A 16,175-nucleotide genomic window follows, 5' to 3' on the forward strand; every position below is an offset into this window, starting at 1 on the left:
ACTGGTGGTTATCATACAGAAGAATGAGAATTGATCCATTCCTAGCTCCTTTTACTAAGGTCAAATCTAAGTGGATCAAGGAACTCCACATAAAACCAGAGACAGTGAAGCTTATAGAGGAAAAAGTGGGGAAAAGCCTCGAAGATATGGGCATAGGGGAAAAATTCCTGAATAGAACAGCAATGACTTGTGCTGTAAGATCAAGAATTGACAAATGGGACCTCATGAAACTGCAAAGCTTCTGCAAGGCAAAAGACACCGTCAATAAGACAAAAAGACCACCAACAGATTGGGAAAGGATCTTTACCTATCCTAAATCAGATAGGGAACTAATATACAATATATATAAAGAATACAAGGAGATGGACTCCAGAAAATCAAATAACCCCATTAAAAAATGGGGCTCAGAGCTAAACAAAGAATTCTCACCTGAGGAATATCAAATGGCTGAGAAGCACCTGAAGAAAATGTTCAGCATCCTTAATCATCAGGGAAATGCAAATCAAAACAACCCTAAGATTCCACCTCACACCAGTCAGAATGGCTAAGATCAAAAATTCAGGTGACAGCAGATGCTGGCAAGTATGTGGGGAAAGAGGAACACTCCTCCATTGTTGGTGGGATTGCAAGCTTGTATAACCACTCTGGAAATCAGTCTGGTGGTTCCTCAGAAAATTGGACATAGTACTACTGGAGGATCCAGCAATACCTCTCCTGGGCATATATCCAGAAGATGTTCCAACTGGTAAGAAGGACACATGCTCCACTATGTTCATAGCAGCCTTATTTATAATATCCAGAAGCTGGAAAGAACCCAGATGCCCCTCAACAGAGGAATGGATACAGAAAATGTGGTACATTTACACAATGGAGTACTACTCAGCTATTAAAAAGAATGAATTTATGAAATTCCTAGGCAAATGGATGGACCTGGAGGGCATCATCCTGAGTGAGGTAACCCAATCTCAAAAGAACTCACATGTTATGTACTCACTGATAAGTGGATATTAGCCCAGAAACTTAGAATACCCAAGTTATAAGATACAATTTGAAAAACACATGAAACTCAAGAAGAATGAAGACCAAAGTGTGAACACTTTGCCCCTTCTTAGAATTGGGAATAAAACACCCATAAAGGAGTTACAGAGACAAAGTTTGGAGCTGAGATGTAAGGATGGACCATCTAGAGACTGCCATACCCAGGGATCCAGCCCATAATCAGCCTCCAAATGCTGACACCATTGCATACACTAGCAAGGTTTTGCTGAAAGGACCCTGATATAGCTGTCTCTTGTAAGGCCATTCTTGGCCTAGTAAACACAGAAGTGGATGTTCACAGTCAGCTATTGGATGGATCACAGGGTCCCCAGTGGAGGAGCTAGAGAAAGTACCCAAGGAGTTAAAGGGATCTGCAACCCTATAGCTGGAACAACAATATGAACTAACAAGTACCCCCCGGAGCTGGTGTCTCTAGCTGCATATATATCAGAAGATGGCCTAGTTGGCCATCAGTGGAAAGAGAGGCCCATTGGTCTTGCAAACTTTATATGCCTAAGTACAGGGGAACGCCAGGGCCAAGAAGTGGGAGTGGGGGGGGGGGCGTGGGGGTGAGGGCATGGGGGACTTTTGGGATAGCATTGGAAATGTAAATGAAGAAAATACCTAATTAAAAAAAAGGAAAAGAAAATCCTGAGAAGAGAGATATCCAAAGTAGGATTTTATACTCAGCGAAACTATCCATCAAACAACCCAGTAGAATAAATTTATTTTCAGATAAGTGTGATTCCCCTGTTTCTCTCTCATATTTCTAAGTTTTTTCCTTGAAGTCTTGTGTGGCAGTAAACTATTGAAAGAAATATAACTAGGAGAAAGTAAATAGCCAGAGAGATACAGAGGGAATAACAAACTCATGTTTACCTACTCTTTTCACAGTACCAACTAAGTGGAATCAGTTTACATATCAAACAACACATAAACGGATCACGAACATGTGGTTTATATATTCAATGGAATTTTATTCCATGTTTAAGAACAATGAAATTATGAATTTTGCAGTCAAATGGATAGAACTAGAAAATATAATACTATGGTAATGCAGGCTCTGGAAGACAAATGTGGTGTTTTCTCTCATATGTAGATTTTAACTTCTAAAGGTTAAACATGTATATTCAACTGAGAAGAGATGAGAGAAAGAGAGAGAGATAGAAAGACAGACAGACAGAGACAACGAGAGAGAGAGACAGAGACAGAGACAGAGAGAGGAGAGAAGTTCATGAGAAGGGGAAAGATGCTTAAAGGCAACAGTTCTTTCAAGGTCAATGACCATTTTAAAGGGTTGCATAGCAGATATTTACATTACAATTCATAACAATGTCAAAATTAGAGTTATGAAATAGCAACAAAATAACTTTATGGTTAGAAGTCACCACAACGTGAGAAACTATATTAAAGGATCTCAGCATTAGGAAGGTTGAGAACCATTGCTTTAAAGGAAGGCATGGGATGGACAAAGGAATACATGAGGTGTGAAAAGAAAAAGGGAGTTATTGTGGGGGAGATCAGAGCGAGGAAAGCAGAAGTGGGAAAGGAGGCCAAGGATGTCAATCACTTGTACATTTTTAATCATTGTTTCTACAACAGTGTATTTAAATGCTATCAGATATTATAAAAATAATTTTAAAATAACAATGAATGAAAAACTCCAAGTATCTCAGCAATGAGCCAAAAGTGCAGCCTTACTAATTTGAAAAGTCAAAAAGCTCCAGGAAACATTTGTTTTAAAAGTAACACTGATGCTGGGTGGTGGTGGTGCAGGCCTTTAATCCCAGCACTTGGGAGGCAGAGGCAGGCAGATCTCTGAATCAGAAGCTAACCTGGTCTACAGAGTGAGTTCTAGGACAGCCAGGGCTACATAAGGAAACATGGTCTCAGAAAACAAAACAATACAAAACAAGAAACATTGTAAAGCTATGAGTTAGAATATATAATGATGATAGATACAAAACTCTGGGAGCTTTGAGGTTAATTTCAAATAACTAAATTAAAAGCCAGTCAAACACAAAAGGGGACACACACACACACACACACAGACAGTTATCCAAATGTTGCTATTAAAAAAAAAAGTATGACTATGGGCCAAACTTGTGGGTAGCACTTTTAAACCATTCTATGGAAACACTGGATATTTCTATAACCCTAATTATGAGAGTATCACTCCCAGTAGGCAGTGGGACTGAAACAATGTGCGCATACAGAGTGAGATGTGGGGAACAATGGTCACTCTGTAGGAGTCAAAAGCCAATGAGCAAGGCAAAAAGCTTAGCAACAGAAATACACATGTGCTGGATGGCAATGTAGAACTATCCAAGGATCCAGCTACGTGTGTGCAGACATAGTCCCTGAGGAGGACTGAACAGAAGACACAGCCTCACACCTCTTTGAAGAACAGTTTGACTTTTGAACCAAGCCATATACAAATCCAAAATAAAAAATAAAAAATAAAACCTATGTTGACAAAACAAAAACCTATCAATTTATGAACTCAGGTCATTCATGCTTAAACTCACAATAAATTGCACATATTTTAATTGATTGTTCAATATCATTTTTCATATTTATAAAAAGAATTTTAATAAGACTAACCTGACTGATGAAATATTATGTAAGTTTTTAAGTATTTAGAAATTATACTTTCTAAATGAACCTGTAATTATGAATTGCAGCATAAGTGCTAATAATGATAAAGGAGGAACATTTTACCATCTGATCCAGGGGGCCCCTCTGGTCCTGGTGCGCCAGGCAGGCCGGGTAGCCCTGGCTTCCCAGGTTTTCCTGGGGCACAGTCGAGTCTTCCAGGAATACCAGCTTCTCCTGGAAATCCTGGAGGACCAGGAACCCCTGGTGGTCCAGGAGGTCCCATCATGCCTACAAGGAAAATTAAGGGTGGAAATTACCCATGTTCTCAAGAGTATATGTTTCAGTAGAAGTTACAATCAGCACATTTAGAGGAAAATGGCTGGCAATGGGCATCACACCGTAAAACAATCCAGACACAGAGAGAAGCACCCTGTGACCTCACTTACATGTGGACTCTAACTCAATCAAACTCAGACAGGAGAGCAGAATGGCCGTTACTGGGGAAGAAGGAAGTAAGGAGTATAGAGGTGATGAACCAAGTGACAGGATTTCTGGTGAGCTGAATAAATCCTGGAGAGCCTCTGTACAGCATGCAGATGGTAGTGAACAAGCCACATTGCATACTGGAAATCACTAAGAGGAGAGACCTTTTTTTTTTTTTAGTTCCTGGGTCTGGGTTACTATATACAATATTCAACATTATGTTTACTAGGTCCATTCCTTCACAGAAACATCTCATTGGCAATTTGATGACACTTATACTAATCTTTTAGATTTCTTAGGGAAGTATGGAGATTTTGGCAATATTAATTATTCCAATCCACAAGCATGGTATCTTTCCACATTATACTATATTCTTCAATTTCTTTTTTTTAATCTTTTGAATTTTTATTGCATTCATTTAAGTTTTTTGTTTGTTTTTTGTCTTTTTTTTTTTTACTTATTCTTGTGACATCCAGCTTACTGCCCACCTCCTGATCACCCTCTCCCACAATTCTTCCCCCACCCACCTTCAAAGAAAATTCTCCTTCCATACACGTGCAGGTACACGTGCACACAAACCAATAGTGAGGGTGCAGGCATGGCCAGTGCATTTATCTACTAGACTCTGGTAATCACCTGGTTGTGTGCAGGGCATCGAGTTGTATACTTTACACAGACACAATTTTAGGTGAACATCTAGTCAACAAAGCTTCAGAGTGAGAGAGAGGAGGAGAGGCTTGGGAAATGCAGGCAGAAGGATCACAGATTGAGGCTAGCCTGGACTACATAGAGTCTATTGCCAAAGGAAAAACAGACCAAAAGCCCTGCTTTTTCACAAGGCTGATTGCTAATTAGAAAGCAGGAGCCATGCCAGAATAATCTGAGTAAATTGCATTAGAGTAAAAGAAGAGAATGATACAGATACAACAACAACAAATATACTTGAGACAGGAGAGATGGCTCAGTGTTTAAGAACTCTTGGTGCTTTTCCAAATGACCAGAGTTTAGTTCCTAGCACCCACATCAAGTAGCTCACCAATGCCTGTAACTCCAGATCCAGGGGGCCAATACCCTCTTCTGGCCTCTGAGAGCATCAGTTCACACACACACACACACACACACACACACACACACACAAATAAATAAATAAACGATAAAAATCTTTTAAAACTTGACTCTCCCATACACCAACAGGCATTGCTGCCTTTGAAAGAAGTTGCAAGTGCAAGCCCACGCTATAGGGGGAACAACACTATGAACTAACCAGTACCCCGGAGCTCGTGACTCTAGCTGCATATGTATCAAAAGATGGCCTAGTCGGCCATCACTGGAAAGAGAGGCCCATTGGACTTGCAAACTTTATGTGCCCCAGTACAGAGGAACGCCAGGGCCAAAAAGTGGGAGTGGGTGGGTAGGGGAGTGGGGGGGAGGGTATGGGGGACTTTTGGGATAGCATTAGAAATGTAAATGAGGAAAATACCTAATAATAAAAAAAAAGAACTAGGGATCGTGTTTTCTTACCTTTCTCCCATTCTTTAGGTTTACTCAGACCAACATATTTCACTTATTGTATTCTCCAGTCATTCCATTTTACTAAACTCATAAAATTAATCCAAACAAACCTATCGGCACATCTATTAGACAAAAATATCTGCTCTCTTCTTAATTACCTATGTAGGATAAATCTTTTATTTTTAAAAGTCTTCTAGGCACACACACACACACACACACACACACACACACACACGACTGTGTGTTTAACTAATGTGTCCGTCTGCTGGATTGCAGTGATCACCCCACTATGTACATCAATGGTAGGGCAGGCACAGATAGTGTCAGTAGTCGTAATGAGAGCTCACACACTGATTCTTTACTGCCAATCAGGTTGGATCCTAAATCCTGTACACATACCACATCTTCCAATCCTAACAAGACCCCATCTTATAGATGGGAAAACCGAGGTACAGAGAGGCACAGTAAATGTCCAGGACCACACAGTTTGTAAAGACTATCGACTGGAAATAGTTCACTTTCTTCCACTACACTATGTAACAAGGCTTGATCCGATTGCGAGTGTCTGACGCTGAAGCCCTCTTATCCCATGCAAGATGCGGTGGGTAATTAAAGAAGACAACCTGTATACACTGGCATACTGACAGCAAAGGAAAATGTCTCTGTGACTTGGATGTCATCTATCTTCCCACCCTTCCTGACTTGCCAGAACTCACCACAGTCACTGGATAACCCAGGTACTATTTGTTGCTTTGTCCCATACCAGGAGCAATACCTAACCCTCTTCAACAGAGGCACTGGGCTAGAATGTATACATCTAGCCTGGCCACCCAACAGAATCAAATAAATGGGCTAGCATTAAGTTGTTTATTTTTTCAGGGTAAAAGAATGGAATAGAAAATAGGGTATGAGCCGGGCAGTGGTGGCACATGCCTTTAATCCCAGCACTTGAGAGGCAGAGGCAGGTGGATTTCTAAGTTCAAGGCCAGCCTGGTCTACAGAGTGAGTTCCAGGACAGCCTGGCCTATACAGTGAAACCCTGTCTTGAAACCACCCCCCAAAAAAGAAAGAAGAAAAACGAAAATGGGGTATGTCATATCTCAAAAATTATCCTATAAAGTCTGAGTTTTAACCAGTGTGGGTATGTATATACACTTACGTAATGCAATATGAATACAATGCAAAATAAAACGTCTACTATGGCCCATATTCAGATTTAAAAGTCCTTGGGTTTACTGGATTGTGTGACTTCGTGTCTCTGTGCACTCAAGCGAGGGGAGCCATATACAGATATGTGTGTATGCGCATGGAAGCCAGAGCTCAGCTGCAGGATATGCCCATCTTCTTTTATGAGACAGGGTCCCTCAGTAGCCTGGAAGTCACCAATTTGGCAAGGTTGTCTGGCTAGTGAGCCCCAGGGATCAGCCTGTCTCTGTGTACCCAGCCCTGGGGTTCTACGAGTGCACCTCCACACCTGAGTGGGATCTGGGGAATTGAACTCAGCCCTCTTGCTTGTGTGAGAAGCAATGTCCTGACTGAGCCATCTTCCAAGCACAGGATCAATTTATTTTTTCAAAAGGAATTAAGAGCATCCCTGTATGCTTGAATATGTTGTTCCCAGTGGGTTATTTCAATCCACTGAAGATATGATTTTATTATAAACAAGCCCCAACTAGAAAGCTAAGACTGGAGTTCAATGTTTTCTGACCAAGAGAATATTTTCCCTGGGTTAGATAAACCTGGGTTTTTTAAACTCCTGACTGCAGCCTCCTTCTGTCTGACTGATCCCGACCAGGCTTTTTGGCATTGCTGTTGTCAGACCCTAAAAAAAGGAAGAAGCTAGATTTGTGGAGAGGTGAACATGAATTTGGTAGCTAGTGGTTGTGTAGCTTACCAGACTATTTTCACTTCCCAGATTAATACAAGAGACACAGGCTGGGCAAAATGTTTACTCAAGTCTGGTCTTCTGGGTTCACAGAATAGAAAAAGGCTCCAACCCCCCTATTCCTGATCTCACTGGAATATTGACCGGCACAGCTCCCAAAGGGGTCCTTGGTCCTAATGGCCACAAGACGCTTCCCTAGGCTTCTGTCAAATAGCCTTTGCTTTCCTTGATTTCCCTTTTCTATGGGTGGAGGAGGAAGAGCCTTTCACATTAAGTAAGGCTGTATGAAAGTTTTTTTTTTCTTTTAAATCATTGTGCTTATTTATACATCTCACATAGAATATTAGAACCTGGGTACATAGATGGAATTTTGCAAATAGATAGCAACTGAGAGAACCTTCCAGAACAACTAAGTACAGCTAATACTTCAGTCCTAGCAGAAAGTTTCAGATCTTTTCTGAAAGTGCAAATCTGATGGAAGGTCTGTCACACAAATGCTTGCTGTATGACAGTTCTGATTGATCAAGATAGTACGAGTGTGTGTGTGTGTGTGTGTGTGTGTGTGTGTGTGTGTGTGTGTGTGCATACCTGTGTACAAAGGAGCTTATATCCCTCCTCTTGGTTGGTTTGAATTTGAACACATTAGAAATCCAGGGCTGTTGCTATGACAGCAGAGCTTAGTGCTGGGGTCCTGGAGAGGACACAGGTATCTGTCTTTCCTAAACACTCTTAAGGACACTTCCAGACTTGCTAGAATTGAGGATTTCAGCTGGTATGTGTGGTAGCTAATGAATAAAGATTATAAGGGACCGGTCACTGAGCAAGAGGAGGACTTCTGGGTCGAGGAGAAGAAGAGAGGAGGCAGGAGAAAGGAGACTCGCTTTTGGACTGCAGAGAGCATGGATGCACAATGCAGGTAGCCGGAGGCCCTCCATTCGAGTGGTGGATCCATCAGGATCCGACACTGGAGGATTTCTAACATAAAACTTAGGATGCTAGGTTCTGCACCCAGCGACTGTGTTACCTGTTGATTCTAAACTAAGATTGTGTAGTGTTTTCATTCACGCGGCAACTCAACTGGGTTCCAGAGAGAAAAAAGCATAGGTGTGCAAGAGTACACCCAGCCAGCCTCGAGAATTCAGAAGCGTGGGGAGGGCATGGCAACAGCCAGCCATGGGAGCTAAGCGAGCTGGGTAGAGAGAGCGATTTCGGAACTGAGTCAGAGAGTCTGCCAGGCTGAGAACAGGTCGGCCTGTCTGCCAGTACCTCGCCGGTCCTAGCGTGGGTTGCTTTAAAAAAAAAAAAAAAAAATATATATATATATATATATATATATATATATATATATATATATATATATATATATTTCATGCAATGGGTATGCATAGGTATAATGCAGGACATCCACTCTAACACATGGTACATTCATACCTGGACAAGTTTCCCCTGGTCTGCCTGGGGGCCCTGGAGGACCTGGTAATCCAACATCTCCAATCTCTCCATAGTAGCCAGGGGGTCCTGGGTCCCCTGGAGCACCTGACAAAGGTAACAACAGATGTAATAAGGCAAATGTATACACACAACTTGAAACTCAGAAATTTTTGTGAGTCTTAGTACAGTCTAAGTAAGAGACACTTGAACTTTCTTGGCACATTTTAAATGGGAGATATCAGACTAGGGCCCCTTTGTCTCTCGTCTGCAGACACACAAGCCTTGGACATAATTCTCTGACATTGATTTAAGCTTCTTCTTTTACAAGCATCTTGGGAGATATTAGTCAAATGACTTCACACTTTGTTTTTAACAGTTAAAGAAAAACTACTTTCTGAAAGTTTCTCCCTGCATATCAAACAATATTTTCACAGTAACTGTTATGGCTTGAAGCTGAAGTGTCCCTCATGAGTGTGAACACTCCAGCTCGACTTGATGTCACTGGTTTGAAGGTTACTGAGTCTTGAAGAAGTGAGGCCAGATCCTCTGGTAGTATTATGTCCAATTTTCTGAGGAACCGCCAAACTGATTTCCAGAGTGGTTGTACCAGCTTGCAATCCCACCAACAATGAAGGAGTGTTCCTCTTTCTCCACATCCTCGCCAGCATCTGCTGTCACCTGAATTTTTGATCTTAGCCATTCTGACTGGTGTGAGGTGGAATCTCAGGGTTGTTTTGATTTGCATTTCCCTGATGATTAAGGATGTTGAACATTTTTTCAGGTGCTTCTCTGCCATTCAGTATTCCTCAGGTGAGAATTCTTTGTTCAGTTCTGAGCCCCATTTTTTAACGGGGTTATTTGATTTTCTGGAGTCCACCTTCTTGAGTTCCTTATATATATTGGATATTAGTCCCCTATCTGATTTAGGATAGGTAAAGATCCTTTCCCAATCTGTTGGTGGTCTTTTTGTCTTATTGACGGTGTCTTTTGCCTTGCAGAAGCTTTGCAACTTTATGAGGTCCCATTTATCGATTCTCGATCTTACAGCACAAGCCTTTGCTATTCTATTCAGGAATTTTTCCCCTGTACCCATATCTTCCAGGCTTTTCCCTACTTTCTCCTCTATAAGTTTCAGTGTCTCTAGTTTTATGTGAGTTCCTTAATCCACTTAGATTTGACCTTGGTACAAGGAGATAGGAATGGATCAATTCGCATTCTTCTACATGATAACCGCCAGTTGTGCCAGCACCATTTGTTGAAAATGCTGTCTTTTTTCCACTGGATGGTTTTTGCTCCCTTGTCAAAGATCAAGTGACCATAGGTATGTGGGTTGATCTCAGGGTCTTCAATTCTGTTCCATTGGTCTACTTGTCTGTTGTTATACCTCTCCTGGGCATATATCCTGAAGATGTTCCAACCAGTAAGAAGGACACATGCTCCACTATGTTCATAGCAGCCTTATTTATAATAGCCAGAAGCTGGAAAGAACCCAGATGCCCCTCAACAGAGGAATGGATACAGAAAATGTGGTACATTTACACAATGGAGTACTACTCAGCTATTAAAAGGAATGAATTTATGAAATTTCTAGGCAAATGGATGGATCTGGAGGGCATCATTCTGAGTGAGGTAACATATTCACAAAGGAACTCACACAATATGTACTCACTGATAAGTGGATATTAGCCCAAAAACTTAGGATACCCAAGATATAAGATACAATTTGTTAAACGCATGAAACTCAAGAAGAACGAAGACCAAAGTGTGGACACTGTGCCCCTTCTTGGAATTGGGAACAAAACACCCATGGAAGGAGTTACAGAGATAAAGTTTGGAGCTGTGAAGAAAGGATGGACCATCTAAAGACTGCCATATCCAGGGATCCATCCCATAATCAGCTTCCAAACGCTGACACCATTGCATACACTAGCAAGATTTTGCTGAAAGGACCCAGATATAGCTGCCTCTTGTGAGACAATGCCGGGGCCTAGCAAACACAGAAGTGGATACTCACAGTCAGCTATTGGATGGATCACAGGGCCCCCAATGGAGGAGCTAGAGAAAGTACCCAAGGAGCTAAAGGGAACTGCATCCCCATAGGTGGATCATTATTATGAACTAACCAGTACCCCAGAGCTCTTGTCTCTAGCTGCATTTGTATCAAAAGATGGCCTAGTAGGCCATCACTGGAAAGAGAGGCCCATTGGACTTGCTAACTTTATATGCCCCAGTACAGGGGAATGCCAGGGCCAAGGGGTGGGGGTGTGTGGCTGGGGGACTGGGGGGGGGGAGTGTATTGGGGACTTTTTGGATAGCATTGGAAATGTAATTGAGGAAATTACCTAATTAAAAAAAAAAAAAAAAAAAGAAGTGAGGCCAGGCTGAGTGGTGGTGGTAGACACACCTTTAATCCCAGCACTCAGTAGGCAGAGACATGTAGATCTCTGAGTTCTAGGCCAGTCTGGACTACAAAGCAAGTTCCAGGATAGTCAGGGCTACACAGAGAAACCATGTCTCAAAAGCCCTCAGAGAGAGAGGGAGAGGGGGAGGGAGAGGGAAGGGAGAAAAAGGGGGAGGAGAGAGGGAGGGGAGAGGGAGAGAGATGGAGGGGAAGAGAGAGAGACAGACAGACAGATAGACAGACAGAGGCAGAGACAGAGACCAAGGTGGTGGAAGTAAGACAACAGGGAAGGAACTTTGAAAGAAATACACGGCCTGGTTTGCTCTGCCAAAGCCTGCCCCACCCCCACCGGTTTCTTGACCACACCTTCCCTAGCATCATGGAACCATGAACCAAAATAAACCTGCCTGGGATTTTGTCACAGCAACAAGAAAAGTAAATAAATATCAATATTAATGTTTTTATCCTCCCCAGTGTGCAAGCTACAGGAATACTGGACCAAACTTAGGTTTTTCTGGACATGTCTAGTCTGTTTTGGTATAAATTATGGAGGAACTCGATTGAACACAAACCTTTGAGTGGTGGAGCTGGAGTCAACAAAATGCCTGGTGGTCCTGGGTACCCGCGATCTCCAGGATCCCCCTGAAATCATTCATTTATTAATTTTCCTTGGAAATAATGACACTTCCTGCCATTCAGCTAAGGTTGGAATGCCACGGGTACTTCCATAGGGGAAGGAAAGACAACTGGCTGACTAGAGAAGTCAGTCAGTCAGTCAGAGAGTTCCAGAAGGAACCAACAGGCACCTGGCCTCTCACCTACACTCACAAGTAAACAGTGGATGGACAAAGCAATAGCAAAAGAAAAACCATTAACTGCAGAGAAATTCTTACAGTGTGCCCATAGTTTAAGGACCATGACAGATGCCCAGTTTCTTAGGTCTACTTTGGACATAGTATCTAGCAAGGCAATCCAGCACAAATGTTTATTCACCTTGTAAGAAGACCTGAAACTGCATTTCATTATGGCAGCAAAATACTGCCTCTCCTTTAATCATGTCCCCCGAGAGCAGCCGGGCTTGCCCTGAACAAGCACTGAATATCGGGTCCCAGAAGTTACAAAACAAAGGAAAACATGCTACAACGCTACAAAAGCAGATGATCTTGATTCGCATGATCCCGTGAGAGTTTTGAAACTCACATTATTATCCACTTTCAAAAGAATTGCTTCTTGAATATAAGCATAACTATGCTTCATGGTCTACTTATAATAATGGCATGAAAATATACTACTTATACATCCTACACAGCGTGTATTAAAATAATTTTTATTGCATTGCATCTATCCTCTTTTGAGTTACATTGTTTGGTTATTTGCAATATTCTAAAACCTTAATTTGATAACAGAATAATCTAAAAAAAAAAAACCTTTTTTTTCTGGCATGGCTTGTGTTTTTACCTTTGGACCAAGAAATCCGAGCAGCCCAGGCTCTCCAGCTGCTCCTTGTATCCCCTACAAACAAGCACAGAGAGACTTAGGACAGCTCACTGTATCAGGCTAACATCCTCTCACTCCCATCCAACGTGAACAGCACACACTCACTGAGACTCTGGGCAGTCTCAACCACTTGTGGATTGTATCAGTTTTGTAACTCAGTTTTAAAAATCAACAGCACAATCCTGTAACTCAGTGGTTCTTAGCCTTCCTAATACTGGGACCCTTTAATATAGTTCCTCATGTGGTGACACCCTCTCCCCACCAGCCATAAAAACCATCGTCATTGCCACTTTGTAACTATAATCTTGCTACTGTTATGAGCCGTAATGTAAATATTTCTGGAGACAGAGGTTTGCCAAAGAGGTCATGACTCACAGATTGAGAACCACTGCAGATATTCATCAAATGAAAGTGTCTGAACCGAGTGTGCAACACATACTTGTAATCCTAGCACTTAAGATGGAATGGCAATAGGATCAGGGGATCAAGGGTTCAAGACCGGCCTCAATTAGATGGTTATGTAGTGAGTTCAAGGCCAGCCTAGAGTACCTGAAACCCTATCTCAGAAAACCCAATAGGGGAGCCCAAGGGACTGGTATAGTGGTGTGGAGCATGTGTGACTCTTGCAGTGGGTTGGAGTTAGATTCCTAGAACCCATGTTAGGTGGCTCACAAATGCCGATGTCTTTTGGGCTCTGTGGGTACCTGCAATCATATGTGCATATAACTGCATGTATTTTTAAATTACATAAATACATGTTTAGATAAATGATATAATTTAAATTTTATAAATATATGTTTAGATAAATTGTTTAAAAACAGTGTAAAATATAATATGATCTATAATATATAAATTTTATAAATGTAGTATAAACATATAATTTAAATATATATAAATTAAATATATAATAAAATAAATATTTTCTAAAAACTAAAACAAACAAAAACATGGTTGTTGTGTGGAATGCTTTAAATGAGAATGGCTCCCATAGACTCATAGGGAAGGCATTATTGGAGATATGGCCTTGTTGAAGTAAGTGTGGTTTTGTCACTGGGTGGGCTTGGAAGATTCAAAGCTCCTTTCTGGATCTGCTGGGGATCTGGATATAGAATTCTCAGCTACCTCTCCAGCACCATGTCTGCCTGCATGCCGCCATGCTTCCTGCCATGATGATAATGGACTAAACTTCTGAAATGTAAGCCAGTCCCAATGAAATGTTTTCCTTTTTAAGAGTTGCCATGGCCATGGTGTCTCTGCACAGCAATGAAACCCTAACTAAGACAGGGTGAAATGACTCAGTGGGTTAAGGTTCTTGCCACAAAACCTGAGGGTCCATCTCCAGAACGCAAGCAGAAGAGAACAGACTCTGTCAAATTGTCCTCTGAGCTTCATGTGTATGTCTATGCACACATGAGTGTTCACGTGTGCATATGCACACACACTCACAGATACATCACAAATAAAATAAATAAAGTGTAGTAAAATTAATTTAAGAGCTTAAAAAAAAAAGAATTCATCTGCCGTTCCAATTCCTCTCAGCATTCACAAACAACAGTATAGCTGCTCCATAATGCTAAGAGCCCTTCACTACTGAAAATCCATTTTTCCCTTCTGCTGGGATGTACACTTACCTTGAATCCTGGAAAACCTGGAGATCCATGTGAACCAGGCTCACCCTAATAATTATAGAAAACCAACAAGCAGAATTCAAACATCAGGCATGATGTTTTTAATCTTTGTTAACCTTGTTGTACTGTTATGCAGTTTGGATATGCATTAATATGCAGTGGAATAATAATGTGCCATCACGATATGCACTGATATTCAACAGAACAAGACAAGATAAACATAAAATAGGTTCCATGTACTTCTGCCACTTGCCATCCTACTTGATCTTTAGTCTTATTTAAAATATTCACGTCATTGCCAGCATTTAATTAAGACAGTGCTTGCTTTTGCTGTTTCTCCTCTTCCAATTTAAATTATTTAGCATGAAGCTTGCACTGGGTCGAATATCTTTAAAATCTACAGTGCATTCATTTGCATGGAAATGAATAGTTACTCTGGGCAACTTTAACAATAAAAAAAAATGGCATAAAAGCCAATAATGGACCATTCAGTACTAAAACGAGAGTTATCTAAGCCCTACTGAAAATTGGCATCCCTAGGGATCCCACAGGTTATGCCATTACTGACAGGTGTGAGATAACATCTAGAGGCTGACACAGTGCTTCCCTGCTAGGCACCCTTGCACAGACACCTAATTTATGAATAGGTTTAAACTAACCAGCACACACACACATGCCACACTGACACTGAACTAACAGGAACAGCCACAATCCTGTCACCTGCCCACCTCCCCGGCTCTCCTGTCATCTCTATGCCTGCTGTATCTAAAGGACATAAGTGGAAGGGTACACCTCAGCTCTTATGCAAAATACATTGCTGTACACGGACATTTTAGCGTTTTAGCTCATAGGAATGCAGGCATAGTCTCATGGGTGTGAATGAGCAGTGCTTCCAAAGCCCTGGAAGCTTAGGGCTCAGGATCCTTACCCGGGGTCCTGGGAACCCAGGGATACCTTTCTCTCCTTTGATCCCGACACCAGGCTCTCCCTTTAAAGGACAACAATGTTAGGAGGGTTTAAGGAACAACACTTGCTTAGTCTGGAAAGCAACAACAAAATAAAAAGCAAAAACATTGGCAACAGTTTAAAGAGAGCAACTTCCTTAGAATGGAGGTTTATAAGATTATAGTACAATAATGAAAAAATTCCAGTAGTAAACGCTGGCTGTTAAAGTAATGGTAAAGCCACACCAAAAAAAAAAAAAAAAAAAAAGGTGAAAACATTACCTTGCGACCTGGAGGTCCTGGGGGGCCAATCATTCCAGGCATTCCTTTTACACCCTAAAAATTATGAGACATAATATGTTTACATAGTATTCATTGAATTCCATATATTTCATAAATTATTTCTTTGGACAACCTGTTTCTCATTAGACTTTTCTTTTTTGTTTGTTTGTTTGTTTGTTTGTTTTTGTAAATGTAAGGGGTCAAATCCGCAACTAAGACCGAAGTACATCTGTATCCCTGGGTCCATGAGAAAAGCATATGGGGCATGGAGGAGAACTATGGAACCAGACTGCAAATCCAAGGTTGGCAATATAGCTATTGAGAGAACTAGCTTGTTTTGGTAACATAGGAGAATTTAAGCCATCACTTAAAAACAACTGTAGACTATGCATCTGGCATTGGGAATACCTGTGCTGGAGGTGGATAGCCCAATTAATATTTTCCCAAAGTCTATAACATATCCAGCTCTATTCACG

The 16,175-nt window shown here is 41.3% G+C and overlaps 1 protein-coding gene across 1 annotated transcript in view; it reads right to left on the reverse strand.

The window, feature by feature from the left end:
* Positions 1 to 16,175, reverse strand: part of Col4a4 (collagen type IV alpha 4 chain) — a 143,814-nt gene that overhangs the window by 70,914 nt on the left and 56,725 nt on the right. Inside the window, exons 14-20 of the mRNA XM_085838845.1 lie at positions 15,700 to 15,753; positions 15,402 to 15,461; positions 14,477 to 14,521; positions 12,807 to 12,860; positions 11,921 to 11,990; positions 8,948 to 9,052; positions 3,760 to 3,924 (exon numbers count right to left, since the gene is read on the reverse strand). Of these exons, the coding sequence (XP_085694971.1) occupies positions 3,760 to 3,924; positions 8,948 to 9,052; positions 11,921 to 11,990; positions 12,807 to 12,860; positions 14,477 to 14,521; positions 15,402 to 15,461; positions 15,700 to 15,753 (553 nt within the window). The remainder of the gene's footprint in view (positions 1 to 3,759; positions 3,925 to 8,947; positions 9,053 to 11,920; positions 11,991 to 12,806; positions 12,861 to 14,476; positions 14,522 to 15,401; positions 15,462 to 15,699; positions 15,754 to 16,175) is intronic.

Source organism: Mus caroli, unplaced genomic scaffold, assembly GCF_978045245.1.
Source record: "Mus caroli unplaced genomic scaffold, Mus_caroli_1 scaffold_1, whole genome shotgun sequence".
Taxonomy (NCBI): domain Eukaryota; kingdom Metazoa; phylum Chordata; class Mammalia; order Rodentia; family Muridae; genus Mus; species Mus caroli.